Here is an 18,042-nt window from a genome sequence, read left to right as displayed (position 1 = left end):
AGTATTCTGCGCTGAACTCTCAGCGTCATCTTTGGTGGATGGCCACTCGTTGGGAGAGAAGCAGCAGTGCCAAGCTCTCTCCATTTGTAGACAACTTCCGAATGAACGTCCAGACTTTTAGAGATGTTTTGTATCCTTTCCCAGCTTTATACAAATCAACAATCCTTGATTGCAGGTTTTCAGACAGCTTTTTTGACCGAGCCATGATGCACATCAGAAAATGCTTCTCATCAAGACAGTTCTTACTAGGAGTGGGAACCTCTTGGTACCTCACGATGCGATACAAAGCTCACGATAACGATGATCTGACGATATGGCGATACAACGATTATCCATTGGTCAGGAAATGATTCTAGGATATTCTACAAACAACTAATAAACAGAAAAACATGCTTCTGCTGTGAATTGGAATGTGTTTATCACTAGTACACGTCCAATTCGTTTGAACTGGGAGGGTGGCAGCGAATGAACGTTCGTTCATTCGCTGCCACCCTCCCAGTTCAAACGAATTGAACATCTATAGGCGTCAGTGGTAGCCAATCTCAGGCAATGACATCATTTTGGGCCATTCAAGGTCATTTATCTGTTGATTTTCAGTTACCGTCTGTTGATTTTGGGGTATTTTATGGGTCACCTCCTGTTTATTTTGAGTGACGGAACAAAAACTGACCTGGGAATCACTCAAATGAATAGGCAGTGACTCGAACTCAACAGGAAATGACCTGTAAATGCCCTAAAATGAACAGCAAGTGACTTGTAAATGCCCTGAAAATCGAACAGAATGACTAAATGCCCTGGTTTCAAATGAACGAACATTCCCAGTAGGGGTGGGAACCTCTTGGTAACTCACCATACGATATGATATACGATACAAAGCCCACGATAACGATGATCTCACGATATGGCGATACAACAATTATCGATACATTGGACAGGATATCATTCTACAAAACAACTAATAAAAAGAAAAAAAGGGTATTTTCATCCTCCTGCTGTGGATTGGAATGAGTTTAACACGAGTAGACGTCCAATCCGTTTGTGCTAAGATCCCTTCACTTCAAACGAATTGGGCGCCAATGGTAGTCAAGCTGTAAGCGCCCCAACGATACATCGACTCTTGGCAGGGATACAAGGTCTCACGATATATCCCCATTTCGATATATTGGCACACGCCTAGTTCTTACCAGGTGTGTGTTTTATAGTGGGCAGGGCAGCTTTAAACCACTCATAAGTGATTGGGCACACACCTGACTTAAATTGGTTGGTAAAAATTGGTTTCAATTGCTCTTTAAGTCTCTTTAGGCAGGGTTCAGTTATTTTTCCCCCCCTTCTGTCATTGTTTTCATGCTATCCTCATTTAAATATGAAAACCGATAAATGTTTGGGTGGTTTTAGTTAAAGCAGACACTGTTTTTACATCTGTGTGATTTTGACAAAGATCAGATCACATTTGATGGTGATTTTATAGAAAAATGTGAGAAATTCCAAAAGGTTCAGATACTTTTTCATACCACTGTACTTAATCTGAAAGGGGCTGGCAGCGAATAATCCAGTCCAAAAGGATTCGACATCCTTCACAGTCATTGGCATCGAGTAGCCTCCCGTAAGCCAATGACAATCATTTCAACAGAGTTCCCACAAACGAAACATAATTCTTCTCCAAATATACCTGATGAGTACACTAATTAATATTAGCCCTTCACATAAACGCACACAGAAAAACAATGCGGTTCTTTTTTTTTCCTCCAATAATTTTTAAGCATCGCCAATTTTTAGATTGTTGATATAGGGGTTTACTGTTTATATTTTTTAGGGTTGCTTTAAATTGATGATCACGAACTATTTCTTATACAAATATTTACACTTTTCTTTAAAAGTTAGCAACATCCGAGATGTGTGCCTGTTCTTTCCCCCTGAACAACCTGAAATGCTTTGATTTTAAGCCTCATAAATGTATTAAAACTGAATATAAATTGACTATTGCAGACTTTTAGTTGCCAGGTACATGTATCGTTTACGATTCTTGAGATGTATAATTTCTAGGGCTGCAGCTATCAAATATTTTAGTAATCGAGTAATCGACTGAAAATTCTATCGATTAATCGAGTAATCGGATAAAACAAGTATATTTTTAGGTGAAGAGCAATTATAAATATACATGAGAAAACAAGACATTTCATCTAGAACCATTTTCAGTCAATCAATGTCTTTATTTTCGATGTATATTGTTGAAAACAGCCATTTGCATCTGAGATGTAACTAGAATAAAAAAAAAAAGACAAATTCACTGCTTTCACTCAAAAAACTTTTAGATCTTATTGAAAAAAAAATTTATATAGTGTATATCTTACCTTAAAATGCCGTTACGCTTGATAACACACATCACTTAAAAGTTAGGATTTTTTCCCACGTGTTTCAATTGAATTTCTATTTGTGTCAAGCCATTTTTAAGTTGTAGTTAAGTTTTAAGTTAGTCTAAACTGTAAGTCCTGATAGGATTTTGAGTTTTTGCAGTGTTCAAAATAAATGTATGATACAGGCTGTATTGGAGCACATTAGGGACCAGTGCTACTTGGCGTTTTATCCAGCAATGACTACTGAGCTAAAATTGATAGTTAGCATTATTAAGTTTTTATTTTACACCCTCATCACTCCACAATGCTATGTTATGTTAAAACCTGTATGTAAGACACGTTAGTCACGCATCAACAGTGGTCATAATTAATAGAAACCTAGCCCTCCGCAGGGCGAACGTTACGTGAGCTAGTAGTGACAGTAGCGTTAATATTATTTATTAGCGCTTAGCGCTCGTTATTAGCGCTTAGCGCTCTACTGCTTTAAGATGGCGGCTGTTTACTAACGCTGCCCAGAAGAGGCCGAGTCTGTCATTTAGCATCTAGTTCAACATACATGCGGTCTCTATGAGACGCATCAGACGCTACCTGCAACCAACGTAGCATCGTGCAGGTTAGTATTTAGCAACGTCGGCGTCGTTTGTAGCGGCTGTTGGCTGCAGTAAGTTTTTTTTTTTTTTCCCTTCTTCCTCTCCGCACGTGACATCAGCGCGTTGTCCCGCATTAAAAGTAGTCCAAGCAAAACGTGATGCTTAGAGCGGTCAAAATAAACCATTACTCGAGGTGAATAAAATTACTCGGATCAGTTTTTAAACTCGAGTTACTCGAGTATTCGTTTCAGCTCTAATAATTTCATATAATAAATTTGTGCAGTAACATTGGATTGTTATTAAGTGAGTATGGTTAGATGAAAATGTTTATTTCATGATCTATCATTTGCAGTAAGGCATAGACTTCATAACGACATTGACGGGTCAGATTCCACCTTCACTGCACCAAGCCTTCAAGTCCATCCCACAATCCGCTTCAGTTATTCGCAGTCGGGCACAGCAACACATGCCGCGATCCAACGCCGGATTTAGGTTGAAAAGATACGAAAGCTGTACCGCATACAAATAGGAAAGGATTGTCTCAGGAGTGATTTGTTTGAGGATTCAAGGTAATTAATGTATTTTTTGTTTTTTTCATAAGAATTTTGAACCCAAAAAGCTTTGTTCTAAGGATGCTGCCACATTGTCTAACAGACTAGCATCATTCTTCGACATATTTACGTAAAATAAATGCTAACTGCACATTTTTTTGCTTTTAACCAAGAATCGAGACTGTTTTACGTCCATATCTATTAAGAATTCAGGGATTTAAGCATTTATTCACAAGAATTTTCTCCAGAAAAACTGTTAACGTAAGGCGCCGCCACATTGACTAGCATCGTACTTCGACATATTTAGGTAAAATAAGTGCTAACTGCACTTTTTTTTGCTTATAACCAAGAATCGAGACTGTTTTACGTCCATATCCATTTATTCACAAGAATTTAGCAGAAAAGCTCTGTACTTTGATATATTTAGTGAAACGAATGCTAACTGCACATTTTTTTTGCTTTCAACCAAGAATCGAGACACAAAAAATTTCACCAGAAAAGCTCTGTTTACGTGAGGCGGCCGCCACATCGACTATCAGACTAGCATCGTACTTCTACAAATTTAGTAAATAAATGCTAACTGTCCGTTTTTTTTCTCTTTTAACAAAGAATCGAGACGATTTTACTTCCATATGTATTAAGAATTCAGGGATTTAGGCATTTATTCACAAGAATTTTCACCAGAAAAGCTCTGTACTTTGACATATTTACGTAAAATAAATGCTAACTGCACGTTTTTGTTTGTTTTTTTGCTTTTAACCATTAATCGAGACTGTTTTACGTCCATATCTAGTAGAATTCAGGGATATAAGCATTTATTCACAAGAATTTTCACCAGAAAAGCTCTGTTTACGTGAGGCGGCCGCCACATCGACTATCAGACTAGCATCGTACTTCTACAAATTTAGGTAAATAAATGCTAACTGTCTGTTTTTTTTCTCTTTTAACAAAGAATCGAGACGATTTTACGTCCATATGTATTAAGAATTCAGGGATTTAGGCATTTATTCACAAGAATTTTCACCAGAAAAGCTCTGTACTTTGACATATTTACGTAAAATAAATGCTAACTGCACGTTTTTGTTTGTTTTTTTGCTTTTAACCATTAATCGAGACTGTTTTACGTCCATATCTAGTAGAATTCAGGGATATAAGCATTTATTCACAAGAATTTTCACCAGAAAAGCTCTGTACTTTGACATATTTAAGTGAAATGAATGCTAACTGCACTTTTTTTTTTGCTTTTAACCAAGAATCGAGACTGTTTTATGTCCATATCTATAAAGAATTCAGGGATATAAGCATTTATTCTGAAGAATTTTCACCAGAAGAGCTCTGTTTACGTAAGGCGGCCGCCACATTGACTATCAGACTAGCATCTTACTTTGACATATTTACGTGAAATAAATGCTAACTGCCCGTTTTTTTGCTCTTTTAACAAAGAATCGAGACTGTTTTACATCCATATCTATAAAGAATTCAGGGATCTAAGCATTTATTCACAAGAATTTTCACCAGAAAAGCTCTGTTTACGTAAGGCGGCCGCCACATTGACTATCAGACTAGCATCGTACTCCGACATATTTACGTAAAATAAATGTTCACTGCAGGTTTTTTTGCTTTTAACCAAGAATTGACTGTTTTACGTCCATATTTATAATTCAGGGATTTAAGCATTTATTCACACGAATTTTCAACGTAAAAAGCTCTTTGTCCGCGTTTCCACTCAGTCAACTTTGAGGGGGATAGGCCCTCTAATATTCAGCCCCACGCCCCGTCAATATCATTATTAAGTCTATGTCTCAGGGGTATAAATACTTATGAACCCCAGTAAATTACAAATTTATTGAAAAATCATACAATGTGAGTTCCAGAATTTGTTTAGACTATGTCTCTATACGTGGAAATGCATCCATGATTGAGATTTCAGACCTCTACCCATTTTCTACGTGGGTGAAATGGAAAATCACAAGGGGTGCAAATACTTCTGCTGCTCACTGTATATATAATATTAAAGTGGAAATTATCAAAAATAATAAATTGCCCTACACTAGATTTTAATATTCAACTTTAATATCTTTATGAGGCTTAAAATAATTACGTTTTGAATTTAAAGAAAAAATATTTTTGGCCAGACTTTTTGAAATTGGTGTGGTAAGGTTTGTTAACTCATTTAGTTTACTTAATGGGAGCCAATGAATCAACACTGAACGAACGCTTTTCATTTTTGTGACTTCTTTTTTTTTTTTTTTTTTTTAAACAAAGTGCTTTTTCCCCTCTCTCATACCATAAATTTCTGAGAGGTTAAGAAAAAAAAATCAGGCCTGTGTCAGGATATGAACAGACAAAAACATGCTGCAATGACCGTGTAACAATTTGTGGTGGAGCCAATCCTCCGTTTTGGAAGCCACATGACGCGTGGTTAGTTCAAATATTTAATCTATCGTTGAAATAGTTGGCCTTTCGCACGGCGTGGCATGCTCGGACGAACTGTACAAAGACGGTAGGTGTGTGTAACGCATGTGTCAGCCGGCAGGGGGCGCCACCGCTTGCCCACTTTTTTGTCAACTCGGCAACTCGAGTCCAGAAGTCCTCCAGTGTTTTTCTGTAAAATGTCAAATGTGTGTGGCTCACTGGAGTTTTGTTCCGAGCTTTCGTTGTCTGTTCCTAAAAAAAAAAAAACGAGCAAGGAACAGAAGAGTAAAAACGGGGAGAGGGTTGACGTTGTCCTGTCGACGGTGGGGTTTACCTGGCCTCCGAACGCGTCACCGTGTACTCGAACCACAAGATGTTGGGAATCAGGCTGGTGTCGCGCACCAGGAAGTATTCGGAGACGGGCCTGCAAGGGTGAAATAAAAATTTCAGACACTCAATAATAGACCATTTATACGTAAAGTATTCTCAGAGTATGTGCTGCGATAGTTAGTAAAAGACTTCATTACACACAAGAAAAATTCATTTTACGAAAGGTTTTTTGAAGCTCTTTTTCCTTTTGTATTACGAAAACTTATTCAGTTTACGAAAGCTCACGAACAGTCTAAGCTAGATAGCAGTTAAACTACGAAAGCATGATGCCAGAAGTCTGTGTGTTTTGCTTAACATGTAAAACGCGTTCAATAAATGAAAAAAAATCATGATACAAAAGCCACTCTAGAACTTGTGTTGCACCGATACCATTTTTTGGCCCCGATACCGATACCTGGCTGTGCAGTATCGGCCGACACCGATACCATACCGATACCACCCCGTTTATATATATCTCTGTTTTGTTTTTTGTTTTTCCCCCCAAAGAGCTACATAATTGGATGTGAAATCATTGCTATCAAGGCTTTGTCAGGCTGTTGCTTACCTTTGCAAAATAGGAAAAAGACTAGTACAAAGTATAATACTAGCCCAACAGTAAGAGAGTAAAAATAAATTCATAATAATAAACTCTGAATGAACTGAGTAAACTTTTTTAAACCTCTCAAAGGCCAAACAGTGCAACCTTCATGAAATTATTGTCACATTCTGCTGCTGGTTAGATTGTGTTGTGTTGTTGGGCTGTTAGTGGGGGCGTTCCTGACGTCGCACATGAATCCAATGCATGCTCATTAACGCAGCATTTAAGCACGGGTGATCTCAGAGAAGACTGCTAAGATATTTGCCTTGCTGATCGCCATTTGACATCTCGCACTATAGTCTCGCTACATTTGCTTGTTACGCCCCTGCATTGGTTTTTTTCTGTTAGTGTGCTGCACTCGTTTGTAACCTCTACCCTGTGCAGGTATTTGAGTGTTTTTATTTTGGCTTTTTGGCTCGCTGCCTATCGTCTTAGTTAACCTTCGAGTTTGTAGTATTGAGCTCCGTCAACCTGCTGTAACGGACTCTTTTTGTTATTTCTACTATCCCGCGATCGCGTGTCATTTTTTTGTTTGAAATCATTAAACCCTTGTATGTATCCCCCCGCTTGTTGTCCAACCTTGTTTCAGCATTTGCAGACGCTAACAATTATAAGTAATTAGAGCTGAAACGAATACTCGAGCAACTCGAGTAACTCGAGTTTAAAAACTGATCCGAGTATTTTATTCACCTCGAGTAATCGTTTATTTTGACAGCTCTAAGCATCACGTTTTGCTCGGACTACTTTTAATGCGGGACAACGCGCTGATGTCACGTGCGTAGAGGAAGAAGCAAAAAAAAAAAAAACTTACTGCAGCAGACAGCCGCTACAAACGATGCCGACGTTGCTAAATACTAGCCTTCACATCTCATAGAGATCACATGTATGTTGAACTAGATGCGAAATGACAGTCTAGGCTGCGTCTGGGCAGCGTTAGTAAACAGCCGCCATCTTAAAGCAGTAGAGCGCTAAGCGCTAATAAAGAGCGCTAAGCGCTAATAAATAAGATTAACGTTACTGTCACTACTAGCTCACGTAACGTTAGCCCTGCGGAGGGCTAGGTTTCTATTAATTATGACCACTGTCGATGCGTGGCTAACGTGTCTTACATACAGGCTTTAACATAACATAACATTGTGGAGTGATGAGGGTGTCAAATAAAAACTCAATAATGCTAACTATCAATTTTAGCTCAGTAGTCGTTGCTGGATAAAACACCAAGTAGCACTAGTGCCTAATGTGCTCCAATACAGCCTGTATCATACATTTATTTTGAACACTGCAAAAATTCAAAATCCTGTCAGGACTTACAGTTTAGACTAACTTAAAACTTTACTAGAACTTAAAAATGGCTTGACACAAATATAAATTCAATTGAAAAATGTGGGAAAAAATCCTAACTTTTAAGTGATGTGTGTTATCAAGCGTAACGGCATTTTTAGGTGTGTGTGTGTATATAAATATATATATACAGTGGTACCTCTACATACGAATTTAATTCGTTCCAGGACCTTGTTTGTAAGTCGAAATGGTCGTATGTCGAGCAGGATTTTCCCATAGGAATACATTATAATTCCATTAATTCGTTCCAAAGCCTAAAAACATACACTAAATTCTTAATAAATACTGCTGGCACTGTTACAAATGGCAATTAAACATAGAAAAACAAATAAGTTATAAATAAATAAGTCAGAATAATATAATAAGAAGAATAATAATTAATAATTATTCCTGTAAATAATGTAACGAATTGGATTCTAATATGGCGGACACTTTTTACTGTCCCTGAACGCACCGCGAAGCTGACGTCACGGTGAGATAGGTCGGTGCGGTAGAGATAATACTTTCGTTTTCTTGAGAGCAGTCAACTCCTTAAGACAATGGGCGTTTTGTGTTGGATAAGTTCTTAAATAAATGATAAAAACGTGACGAAGCTGGCGATTTCCTTGGCAATGTTACCACAATAATAATTGTCACCTTAACTTATAAATAGTGGCGAACGGTGGTCGGAAGAGGACCATGGAGCTGTATTGTTGAGCCAGTTCAGGGACGCGCACACCAAGCTCATATTTTTCTATAACTTGCATCTTCATTTCAAAGGTAAGCATCACTTTTTTCCTTGTTTCTCCAACTGTATCAACTTTTTTTGAAAACTGTGTTGATTTCTCACACAAGAAAATCCACCGTGCGTTCGTTTGCAGTGCTGTCATGTCGTCGTATTTCGAGCAACTCGTCGGATGTAGAAACAAATGGCGGCTCAAATTTTACGTCGGATGTCGAAAAGATCGTGTGTCGAAGTGATCGTATGTAGAGGTACCACTGTATAATATATATATAGTGAATTAGTCTTTTTTTTTTATTCTGGTTACATCGGAGATGCAATTGTTGGCTGTTTTCAACAATATACTGTACATCAAAAATAAAGACATTGATTGACTGAAAATGATAAAATGTCTTGTTTTCTCATGTATATCTGTAATTGCTCTTCACCAAAAAATATATTTGTTTTATCCGATTACTCGATTAATCGATAGAATTTTCGGTCGATTACTCGATTACTAAAATATTCAATAGCTGCAGCCCTATAAGTAATAATAATTGACCACAGCATCCCGTCTCTCTATCAGCCTCCTTTTTTCGGGAGGGGGGAGTCCCTTATTTCTATTTCTGAAAGGTGGCAACCCTACTTTGGAAACAGTTCCCAAATTACTGCGGCATTTCTTTCAGTAAAACACAAAAGTAAAGTAGACGTAGTGAACTGACCAGAGATTGTTGCTCCTGTCCAGCGCCCTTCCTCTGGATAGCAGTCCTGCTCTTGCAGGCTCAAACTCGTTGTGTTCGTTCACGTTTCGTCTTCAAATGTTTTATCAGGTTCGAGGTATTGAAACTGGCCGATTTAAATCCACATCTTGAAACTTTCAGGCCGCAAATCTTGCATGCAGCCATTGATTCTAATCGACGGGATTTCTATTTTGAAATGCTTCCCGAACGCCGCCATGTCGGCGCCGCCATGCGGCCTTGTCATTGGTCAGGAGTTGCTATTGGCCCGTTCTCATTGGTCTGGAGCAGGCCAATAGACCCTACCCACGTGACGTCACAACTCCTTCCTCCTGACTGGTGCCGCCCACTTGTCCGTCAACACATCATGTTTACCTGTTACGGCTACGTACATTCCTCCTATTTACGACGTGTTTTTCTGCTCGTTAACATTAATAATCAAAATGGTGAAGGCGTGTGTGGCGGTCGGTTGCGATAACAGAGAAGATAGACGGCGAAGACGGAGAGACTTGAAGTTCTACCGGATTCCGAGAGACCCGGAGAGAAGAGACCGAGATGGGCTGCTGCAATTCGACGAGAAAACTGGGCTCCAAACGATTACCACAGATTATGTAGTAGTCATTTTATATCTGGTAAGATGCATTTAATATATATTTAGAGGGTTTTGGGCTGACAACCACAATTAAGATCATTGCTAGGCTAATCGCCGACAACATACACGTATGTATGTAGTGAGAGTGCTATCGCTAAACCATATAAACATTAAAAGCCCTAACTCCATTGACAAACGACATGAAATACATTAGCCTTGACAGTGGATGTTAGCAATAACAAAAGATTTTAAATTGAAAATTTCGTAACTCACCTTTCCAAGCACAAGATAAGATTCCTGCCGAATTTTCGTGGACGAGGACCTGTTTCACCCAACCAGCAACGAAGTATTTATAAGCCTCCAAGCTCTTAAAGTTTTTAAAACTTTCGTGAGAATAGGCTGATTTTGTGTGGACAAGATAGTTGTACATATCAGGGTTGCTAGCAGATGTCAGGCAAATACGGCAGAGACAGCGGGTCGAAAAACATCGATTTAGGCATCAAATATGGATCTGGCGAATGGATAAATTGAAGCTTTTCCACATAACGCCTTTAATGCAACGCATCAAGTGAGTTTACGGCATTCGAAAGCACCAAGTCTTCCATGAAATGCATTATAAATTGCTCGATCAATTGAGACTATTGATAATACAGACACAAAATGACGGACAAGGGGGCGGAACCATACAGCGAGCACGTGATTTTGTGACGTCGGTGGGTAGGGTCTATAGCGATAGCTGCTTGGTGTTCACGTGTCATCACACAACACAGAGACAGAGTGTAGTGAGCGCCAGGAGAAAAAAAAAGGCTGCGGTCAAATGTTATAATAATGGACCGGTAAATGGTATCGGCGCCGTCTTTGTTGGTACTCGCCGATACCGATACCACCATTTCGGGCCGGATCGGCGCCCCCTGCCGATACTAGTATCGGTATCGGTGCATCTTTATCTAGAACAATTTCGTAACTTGAGGTTTTACTACTCAATTTTTTTTTTTTTACCACATATATGATATATAATTATTGTATAATTATTATTATCAAAACTCAATTTCAGATCTTGAGGTTCCACTGTATTGTTCACGTATGGTATTCGCATAAGTATGTGTTATGGTAGTTCGTAAAATGACCATTTATATTGAAAATAGGGATGCCCCCGATCTGAGATGGTCTTACCATGCCGCTATTTTGGGGAACAAAGGGGTTAGCAGCTCCTGTGTGATGAAGAACCAGAGCACACCGATGACGCTGCCCGCCACGCCACCGTAGAACACCTGGCTCCACGTGTGGTACAGTAGGTACACCCTGGACACACCAAAGTAACAATAATGCCGGAGCGGAGACCTCAGCTGGGCTGCGTTCGGTAGTGCGTACCTGCTGTACGAGACGGCCAAGGCCACGCCCAACAGGATGGTGGACAATATGTGTCGCCATAGGAGGTCCACGCACCGAGCGTTGTTCGTCTGATGCATTCTGGGAAAGAGGAGATGAATTAGTAGAGTCATAAACAGATATGATGCGTTCCATGCCGAAGTGGAATTACACACCCTGGTTTAACCCTTTCATGTGCTCTCTTACACGTTGGGTGCCACTGACAGCGTTCGACTGCCAATCCATTATCACTTTAAACGAATTCGATGTCTATCGTCAGCCAATGGGTTGAATACGACGAAATTAAAATTTAAAAATCTACTTTACAGTGCTATTGGGTGCCGACGGAGCCCCTAAAGGGACATCAACAGAAATAAAAATACATTTAAGCAATGTGGTGGGCACCAGAAACCACCCGTTGCGCAGCAGAAACCATCCGGTAAACATTAGAATTATATAGCATTTAAGCTAGCAAACTTTTACTATGCAAGTTAGCCAATAAGTGCATTGTTGCAATTGGTTAATGGTTAATTGGCTGCAATTGGTTAATTGGCCATAGTAAAAGTCCGCTAGCTTAAATCCTATAAAATGCAAATGTTTACAACAATTTGCTAACTTGCATAGCAACCATCCGCTATTTTAAATGCTAGATAATGCTAATGTTTACAACAACTGGCTAACTTGCATAGCAAAAGTCTGCTATAAAATGCTAATGTTTACAACAATTGGCTAACTTGCATAGTAAAAGTCCGCTAGCTTAAGTCCTATACAATGCTCATGTTTACATGAGTCATAGCAAAGGTCTTTTTCAGGGGTGCCAATAATTATGGAGGGCACTGTAATCTATTCCTACACGGATTTTTCCCAAAAATGATAATTGCAATTTCTGGGGAAACTATGTTCAAAGGCTCCATGTTTATATAGCAATGGAACAGAATTTTCCGTGGGCCTTGCAAAAGCAGTCAAAATCCTGAAAAACGGCCAGGAGCAAAGGGCCTTGCTCCGGTGAAAATGGCTGGGAGTGAATGAGTTAAATCCTATAAAATGCAAATATTTACAACAATTTGCTAACTTGCATAGCAAACATCCGCTATTTTAAATGCTATATAATGCTAACGTTTACAACAACTGGCTAACTTGCATAGCAAAAGTCCGCTATATAATGCTAATGTTTACAACAATTGGCTAACTTGCATAATAAAAATCCGCTAGCTTCAATCTTTTCAATGATAACGTTTACGACAACTGGTCAACTTGCATAGCAAAAGTCCACTAGCTTGACTCATTTGCTCCCAAAAACATAAACACGTTCTATTTTTAATTGCTTCAGTGTCCCAAAAACGTATTTATAAGTCAATTTTTTGACATTCAGCATCTATAGGTTCCCCTGTATCTCAGATAGAATGCGCAAAGCTCAAAACCCATTTTAAAGCAATAAAACTGGCCACTGGAGGGCATTAGCGCATTTGGTGAGACCCGCAACGGCCGAATGGATGACAGGCGGCGGACAACCGAGAACAACAACCGGTAGGACGCCCGGGATGCCAGGTACTGGACGACAGAGCAGGACGACCGGGATCACTAGATGCTGTTTAGTCCGTGCTGCTCACCGATTTTTGAAACAGGCAGCGATGAAGGAAAAGTTAACCCACTGTCGCGGCCAACACAACGTCATCTCTAGTTAGTTATGTGTCAATAAATTGTTACTTTGCTATCAAAAGCTGTATTTGTCTTGTTGTTTCTGTTTTTTTTTGTAAAAAGAAAACATTATTCAGATGTTTGGGATGTAACTAAAGCAAAAAATAGCTGTGTTAAAGTCAAAGTTATGTTTGAAATGTATGCGTTCACAAAAAGCTCAATTTCTCCATTTTTTCATCAGAAATTGGACAAATGCTCAAACTAAGCTATTTTCTAATGCTGATTTCTAACGAATGGAAAAAGATATGAACCTCCTTTTTTCTGCTGAAAGAAGAGAGTCTAATCTTTCCTTTGGTGGGTTCTATGTTTATATAGCAATGGAACAGAATTTTCCGTGGGCCTTGCAAAAGCAGTCAAAATCCTGAAAAACGGCCAGGAGCAAAGGGCCTTGCTCCGGTGAAAATGGCTGGGAGTGAATGAGTTAAATGCTATATAATGCTAATGTTTATAACAATTGGCTAACTTGCATAGTAAAAGTCCGCTAGCTTAAATCCTATACAATGCTAATGTTTACAAAAATTGGCCAACTTGCAACTAGCTTAAATGCTAATGTTTACAACAATTGGCTAACTTGCATTGCAAAGGTCCTCTAGCTTAAATGCTATATAATGCTAATGTTTACAACAACTGACTGTATAATGCTGTTTACCACCAGCACCTGATTCTTGTGCGCAACAGATTGCTTAAATTTATTTTATTTCTGTCGATGTCCCTTTAGCGGCTCCGTAGGTGCCATAACCAGAATTTAGTTCTATTTTTATTTATTTGAATTCCATTTTGTTTTTCATGAATATTTTATCAATTTATAAATACTGAGAATTGATTATTTTTACAAGTTCCATGTAAATTATTATACATTTAAGAATAAACGTGATCAATCTGACATATTAAGCTACAGGAAAAATAATGGATTAACCAGTAACTGTTAAATTAATCAACGGATTAATTCATCACTCTTGTTTTTTTATTACTTTAATGTGTTGATTTTCATACAAACACAAACATCTTGTCTTAGTCTCACCTTAAATAAAGAAAAAGAAAGAAGTAAACAACAAAGAACCAGATGAGCTGGGAGTGACTGGACGGCATCCCATAATCTGTGTTCAGCATGGAATGAGCCCCTGCGGACAAACGACGACATCAATGCCACTGACGGCGACGGGCATCGATCCAACAAGTTCAAAAGGTTGTTCTCATTTGCTGCGAACAAAATAGCGCAACGTGGCCTTTTTACGTACCTGCGCATGGGCGGGGCTCTCGAAGAATGTGTTTGAGCATCCAGTTTATGCCCTCGTTAAGGGTGAGCCCACCGAAAAAGGAGATCTGTAAAGACGTACATTGAACACAAACTACAAAACAGACTGTCAGTGGCCAGGTTTCCCTACCGTGTGCAGTTCCCGCTTAAACACAATAAGCGTAACAAAGCCTACGAGAATAGCGATGGGCAAGAGGCTGATGTAGGCGAGCAGGTGTCCCGTCAGGTCATCTGAAATAATAAAAATAGTTTAAAAAACTTCCAACAGGTGACCTTTAAAATGCCCCAAAATCAAATGGAAGTGAACAGTAAATTCCTCAAAAGGAAGTGACCGAAAAATTCACAGGAAATGAGGTGAAATGCCCCCAAAATGAACTCATTGTTTGGCATTGGCTGTCACTGACAGCCGCAGACGTCCAATTCATTTGAAATGGGAGGGGTGGCAGCGAATGAATTTTCTCGTTTGTTATTTTCGTGGCATATCGTGATTGTGATATACCGAAATTTTCGACTATAAGATGCACCTGACTATTAGCCGCCACCCACCAAATTTGACACGAAAACGGCATTTGTTCATACACTGCTGGCCAAAAGTGTTAGCACCCCTGCGATTCTGTCAGATAATGCTCAATTTCTTCCAGAAAATGATCGCAATAAATAAATAAATAAATGAGGATCTAAGTACAACAAATGAACAATTGGCTAACTTACATATCAAAAATACGCTAGTTTAAATGCTACAAAATGCTTTTTTTTTTTTGTTAGTTCAAACATTCCCACCAAAAATTGTTAAATATGCCTATAAATTAAATTACGAATGCATTAAAAAAAAAAAAAAAAAACAGCTCAAACAAAACCTTAGCTTATGTTGGTCTTAACAGGGAACAGCTTGATTCAGCCATGTGAAATGAGTTATGTCATATTCACTGTTGCCACCAGAGGGCAGTGAATCCACCCAAATCAATAAAACTAAATGTAAACACTTACAAAACATACCATTACAACGCCACTGTTAATTAAACAAATACTCAAAGCAGCAAAATTTATTTGAAAGCTTTTTTTCTAATCGAATTACTCGAGTTAATTGATTAATCATTGCAGCACTGAATCATTTACTTTTTCCATACGCTATAATTTTTTTCATCATTTTTGGGACACAATGAAGTGTAATACTGAGGGCAGAAAGAAGGTGTACATATTTAAAATTATAACATACCTCAAATACATAAAGCTCCCCAGAGCAACACACATACTTGGTTCTGACCCAGTTAGAAATTGTGCCAGGTCCCATTTTGGGCACCTACTTCATGTTTCGGAAGTACTATGACAACACATTTGTTCTATATAGAAATACATTTTTAATTCATTTTAGCAACATGCTTGGTTCATTGCAGTTGATAGTAGCAATGCTAACAGCATCTGGCCAGTGAGCTAGCGTGTGTTAGCAGCATTCCCCGAGGGAACAGTTAATTAACATCAAACGATACTTTTATTTTCACTTTTTGGCACGGTATAAAATGTGCGAGTAGCTCGGGATATGACATATATGTTAACTTCTGCTATGGAAAATCAGCACCGATATCTACTCATATCACAGGCTAATCGGTAGCTTTTATTGTGCCCGCTGTTGCCGAGTGCGCATGCGCGGCGTCTCACATTTTGGCAGCCCAGGTGACGTTCAGCGCTTAACAGCGTCGCACAATTTGGCAGCCATTGGGCGACTGCCGTTTCTATTGACGGAAGACAAACACGCGAAGCCGCCAACCGAAGGTTGGTCGCCGCGAGAGAAAACGTCAAGTCAACTTACCCTCGGCGAACTCGACGTGTGTTAGCGATATGGATCGCCATCTGGGTGGCGCCGAGCACTGCTCTTCCAACGCCATCTTACCCGGACACAACCACCGGGTGTCAATGCACGATGTGCGGCGCCTGGACTAACTGCTTTGCGCATGCGCACCGAGCCAACCATCATTTAGCGCCAAAACAAAAACTGCACATAAAATACTTGCTTGACTGTTCTACTACATAATTATTGTCATTTGTTTGGGTTATATTTAATTAAATTGAAAATGATTAAACCAAAGTATTACATGTTTCATACAATTCGTTCCGCAAAATGGTGTTTTGTCCTACTGTATGTCCCGTAGTGAGCGATCCTTTAAGTGACGCAGTTACGCATACGCGTAGTCACAGTATTTTTTTGTGTGTGTTTAATAGAAACATTCAAAAACAAGTAATGGAAACGTGATTTTAGTACTCCAAAAATTAAACTGATAGATTCGCAGTCACTATAGGATAGTAACAACCGTAGCTAAGACCCGTTGCCAGAGGTGGCAAGAGTCGTCAAAAAATTTGACTTATGAGTAGCGTTACTTGTTAATTTTATTACTCAAGTAAAAGTCCTCTAAAAATTTACTGAAGTACAAGTAAAAAAAATGTTCTTTGAAAAGAATACTCAAGTAATGAGTAACCTTGTGAGTACCTGCTAACAATGTTTGATTTGTTTTAAATCATAGGAGAGTTTGACTTTTGGGGCAGGGAGGGCACATGTTGAGGACCCTGAAATGCAATGTCGGCAATAAAATTTACTTACAAGAATATTTATAAAAATAAGTTGAAATGAGCATATTTTGTTTCCCATCATTCTTGAGGGGAATTCTAATTCCGGCTGCTTAGGACAGCTATACTTTTCGCCATGATCGTCACCCATTGAATATGGTACGCCCGCCGGTGTCGTGCTAATGTTGTTACCCCCGTCAAAAATTGTATTGTGTTGGATGGAGACACTGCGCTGCACTGATTTGCTTGATTTCCGTGTTTTGGTGATGTAGTTATCAATGAGGTTTTAAAACATGGCCAATCCATCAAAAAAAAAAAAAAAAAAATCTGTCATATAACGTAACATACGTACTGAATGTAAAAAAGGGCAATGTTTGAGGATGACCTGTGACTATTATTACTGTAATTCAAGTCCTGTATGGAGTTCCTCCAGTTTAATAAACGTCGATGTCCAAAAACCAAAATATATAACTCTGGTTCTTTTCTGGCGTCAATTGTTTAAATCGACATAACTCATAACTAATATGTGTGTGCGCTTCCGTGGCAATTTCTGCCGGGGGTAACTACATTGGCAAGACACCTGTAGTGGCTCTGTTGTACAATTAGCGTCTTTAGTGGAGCTAATTGAAACTCCGCTCACTATTTTGGCGGTGCTCTCTAGCGTTTCATGGTCCACATTTTCAATCCTTGGTTCTTGCTCAGTAGCTTTTGAAAGCTCCGATTTGAAAAATTTACGTATATCCATCTTACCTCTTCAGTCCTCGGGTGGTTTTGGCTAAGCAAAGCAAATGACCGTCTAAGGTGCGAATCACATGATCTGTTCGAGCCATTATAAATATATCTTTTTTTGTACATTTCATTCATTTTTGTTGTTTTACCTCTTTACAAATTTTATAGACAACATTTTACCGTAAA

The 18,042-nt window shown here is 38.9% G+C and overlaps 1 protein-coding gene across 1 annotated transcript; it reads right to left on the bottom strand.

Annotated features, from left to right (window-relative positions):
* Positions 1 to 523: 523 nt before the first annotated feature.
* Positions 524 to 16,494, bottom strand: dolpp1 (dolichyldiphosphatase 1). Its single transcript, XM_057819534.1, has 8 exons — positions 16,376 to 16,494; positions 14,699 to 14,799; positions 14,552 to 14,636; positions 14,335 to 14,434; positions 11,619 to 11,717; positions 11,421 to 11,549; positions 6,245 to 6,334; positions 524 to 6,162 (listed from the first exon to the last, which is right to left on the bottom strand). The coding sequence occupies exons 1-8, from the start codon at positions 16,449 to 16,451 to the stop codon at positions 6,126 to 6,128; spliced, it is 717 nt and encodes a 238-aa protein (XP_057675517.1). The 5' UTR covers positions 16,452 to 16,494; the 3' UTR covers positions 524 to 6,125.
* Between the last annotated feature and the right edge of the window lie 1,548 nt (positions 16,495 to 18,042).

Source organism: Corythoichthys intestinalis, chromosome 17 (genome assembly GCF_030265065.1).
Source record: "Corythoichthys intestinalis isolate RoL2023-P3 chromosome 17, ASM3026506v1, whole genome shotgun sequence".
In the NCBI taxonomy this organism is placed as follows: Eukaryota; Metazoa; Chordata; class Actinopteri; order Syngnathiformes; family Syngnathidae; genus Corythoichthys; species Corythoichthys intestinalis.
The sequence above is the reverse complement of the archived record's forward strand: the minus strand, read 5'-3'. Positions and strand labels throughout refer to the sequence as shown.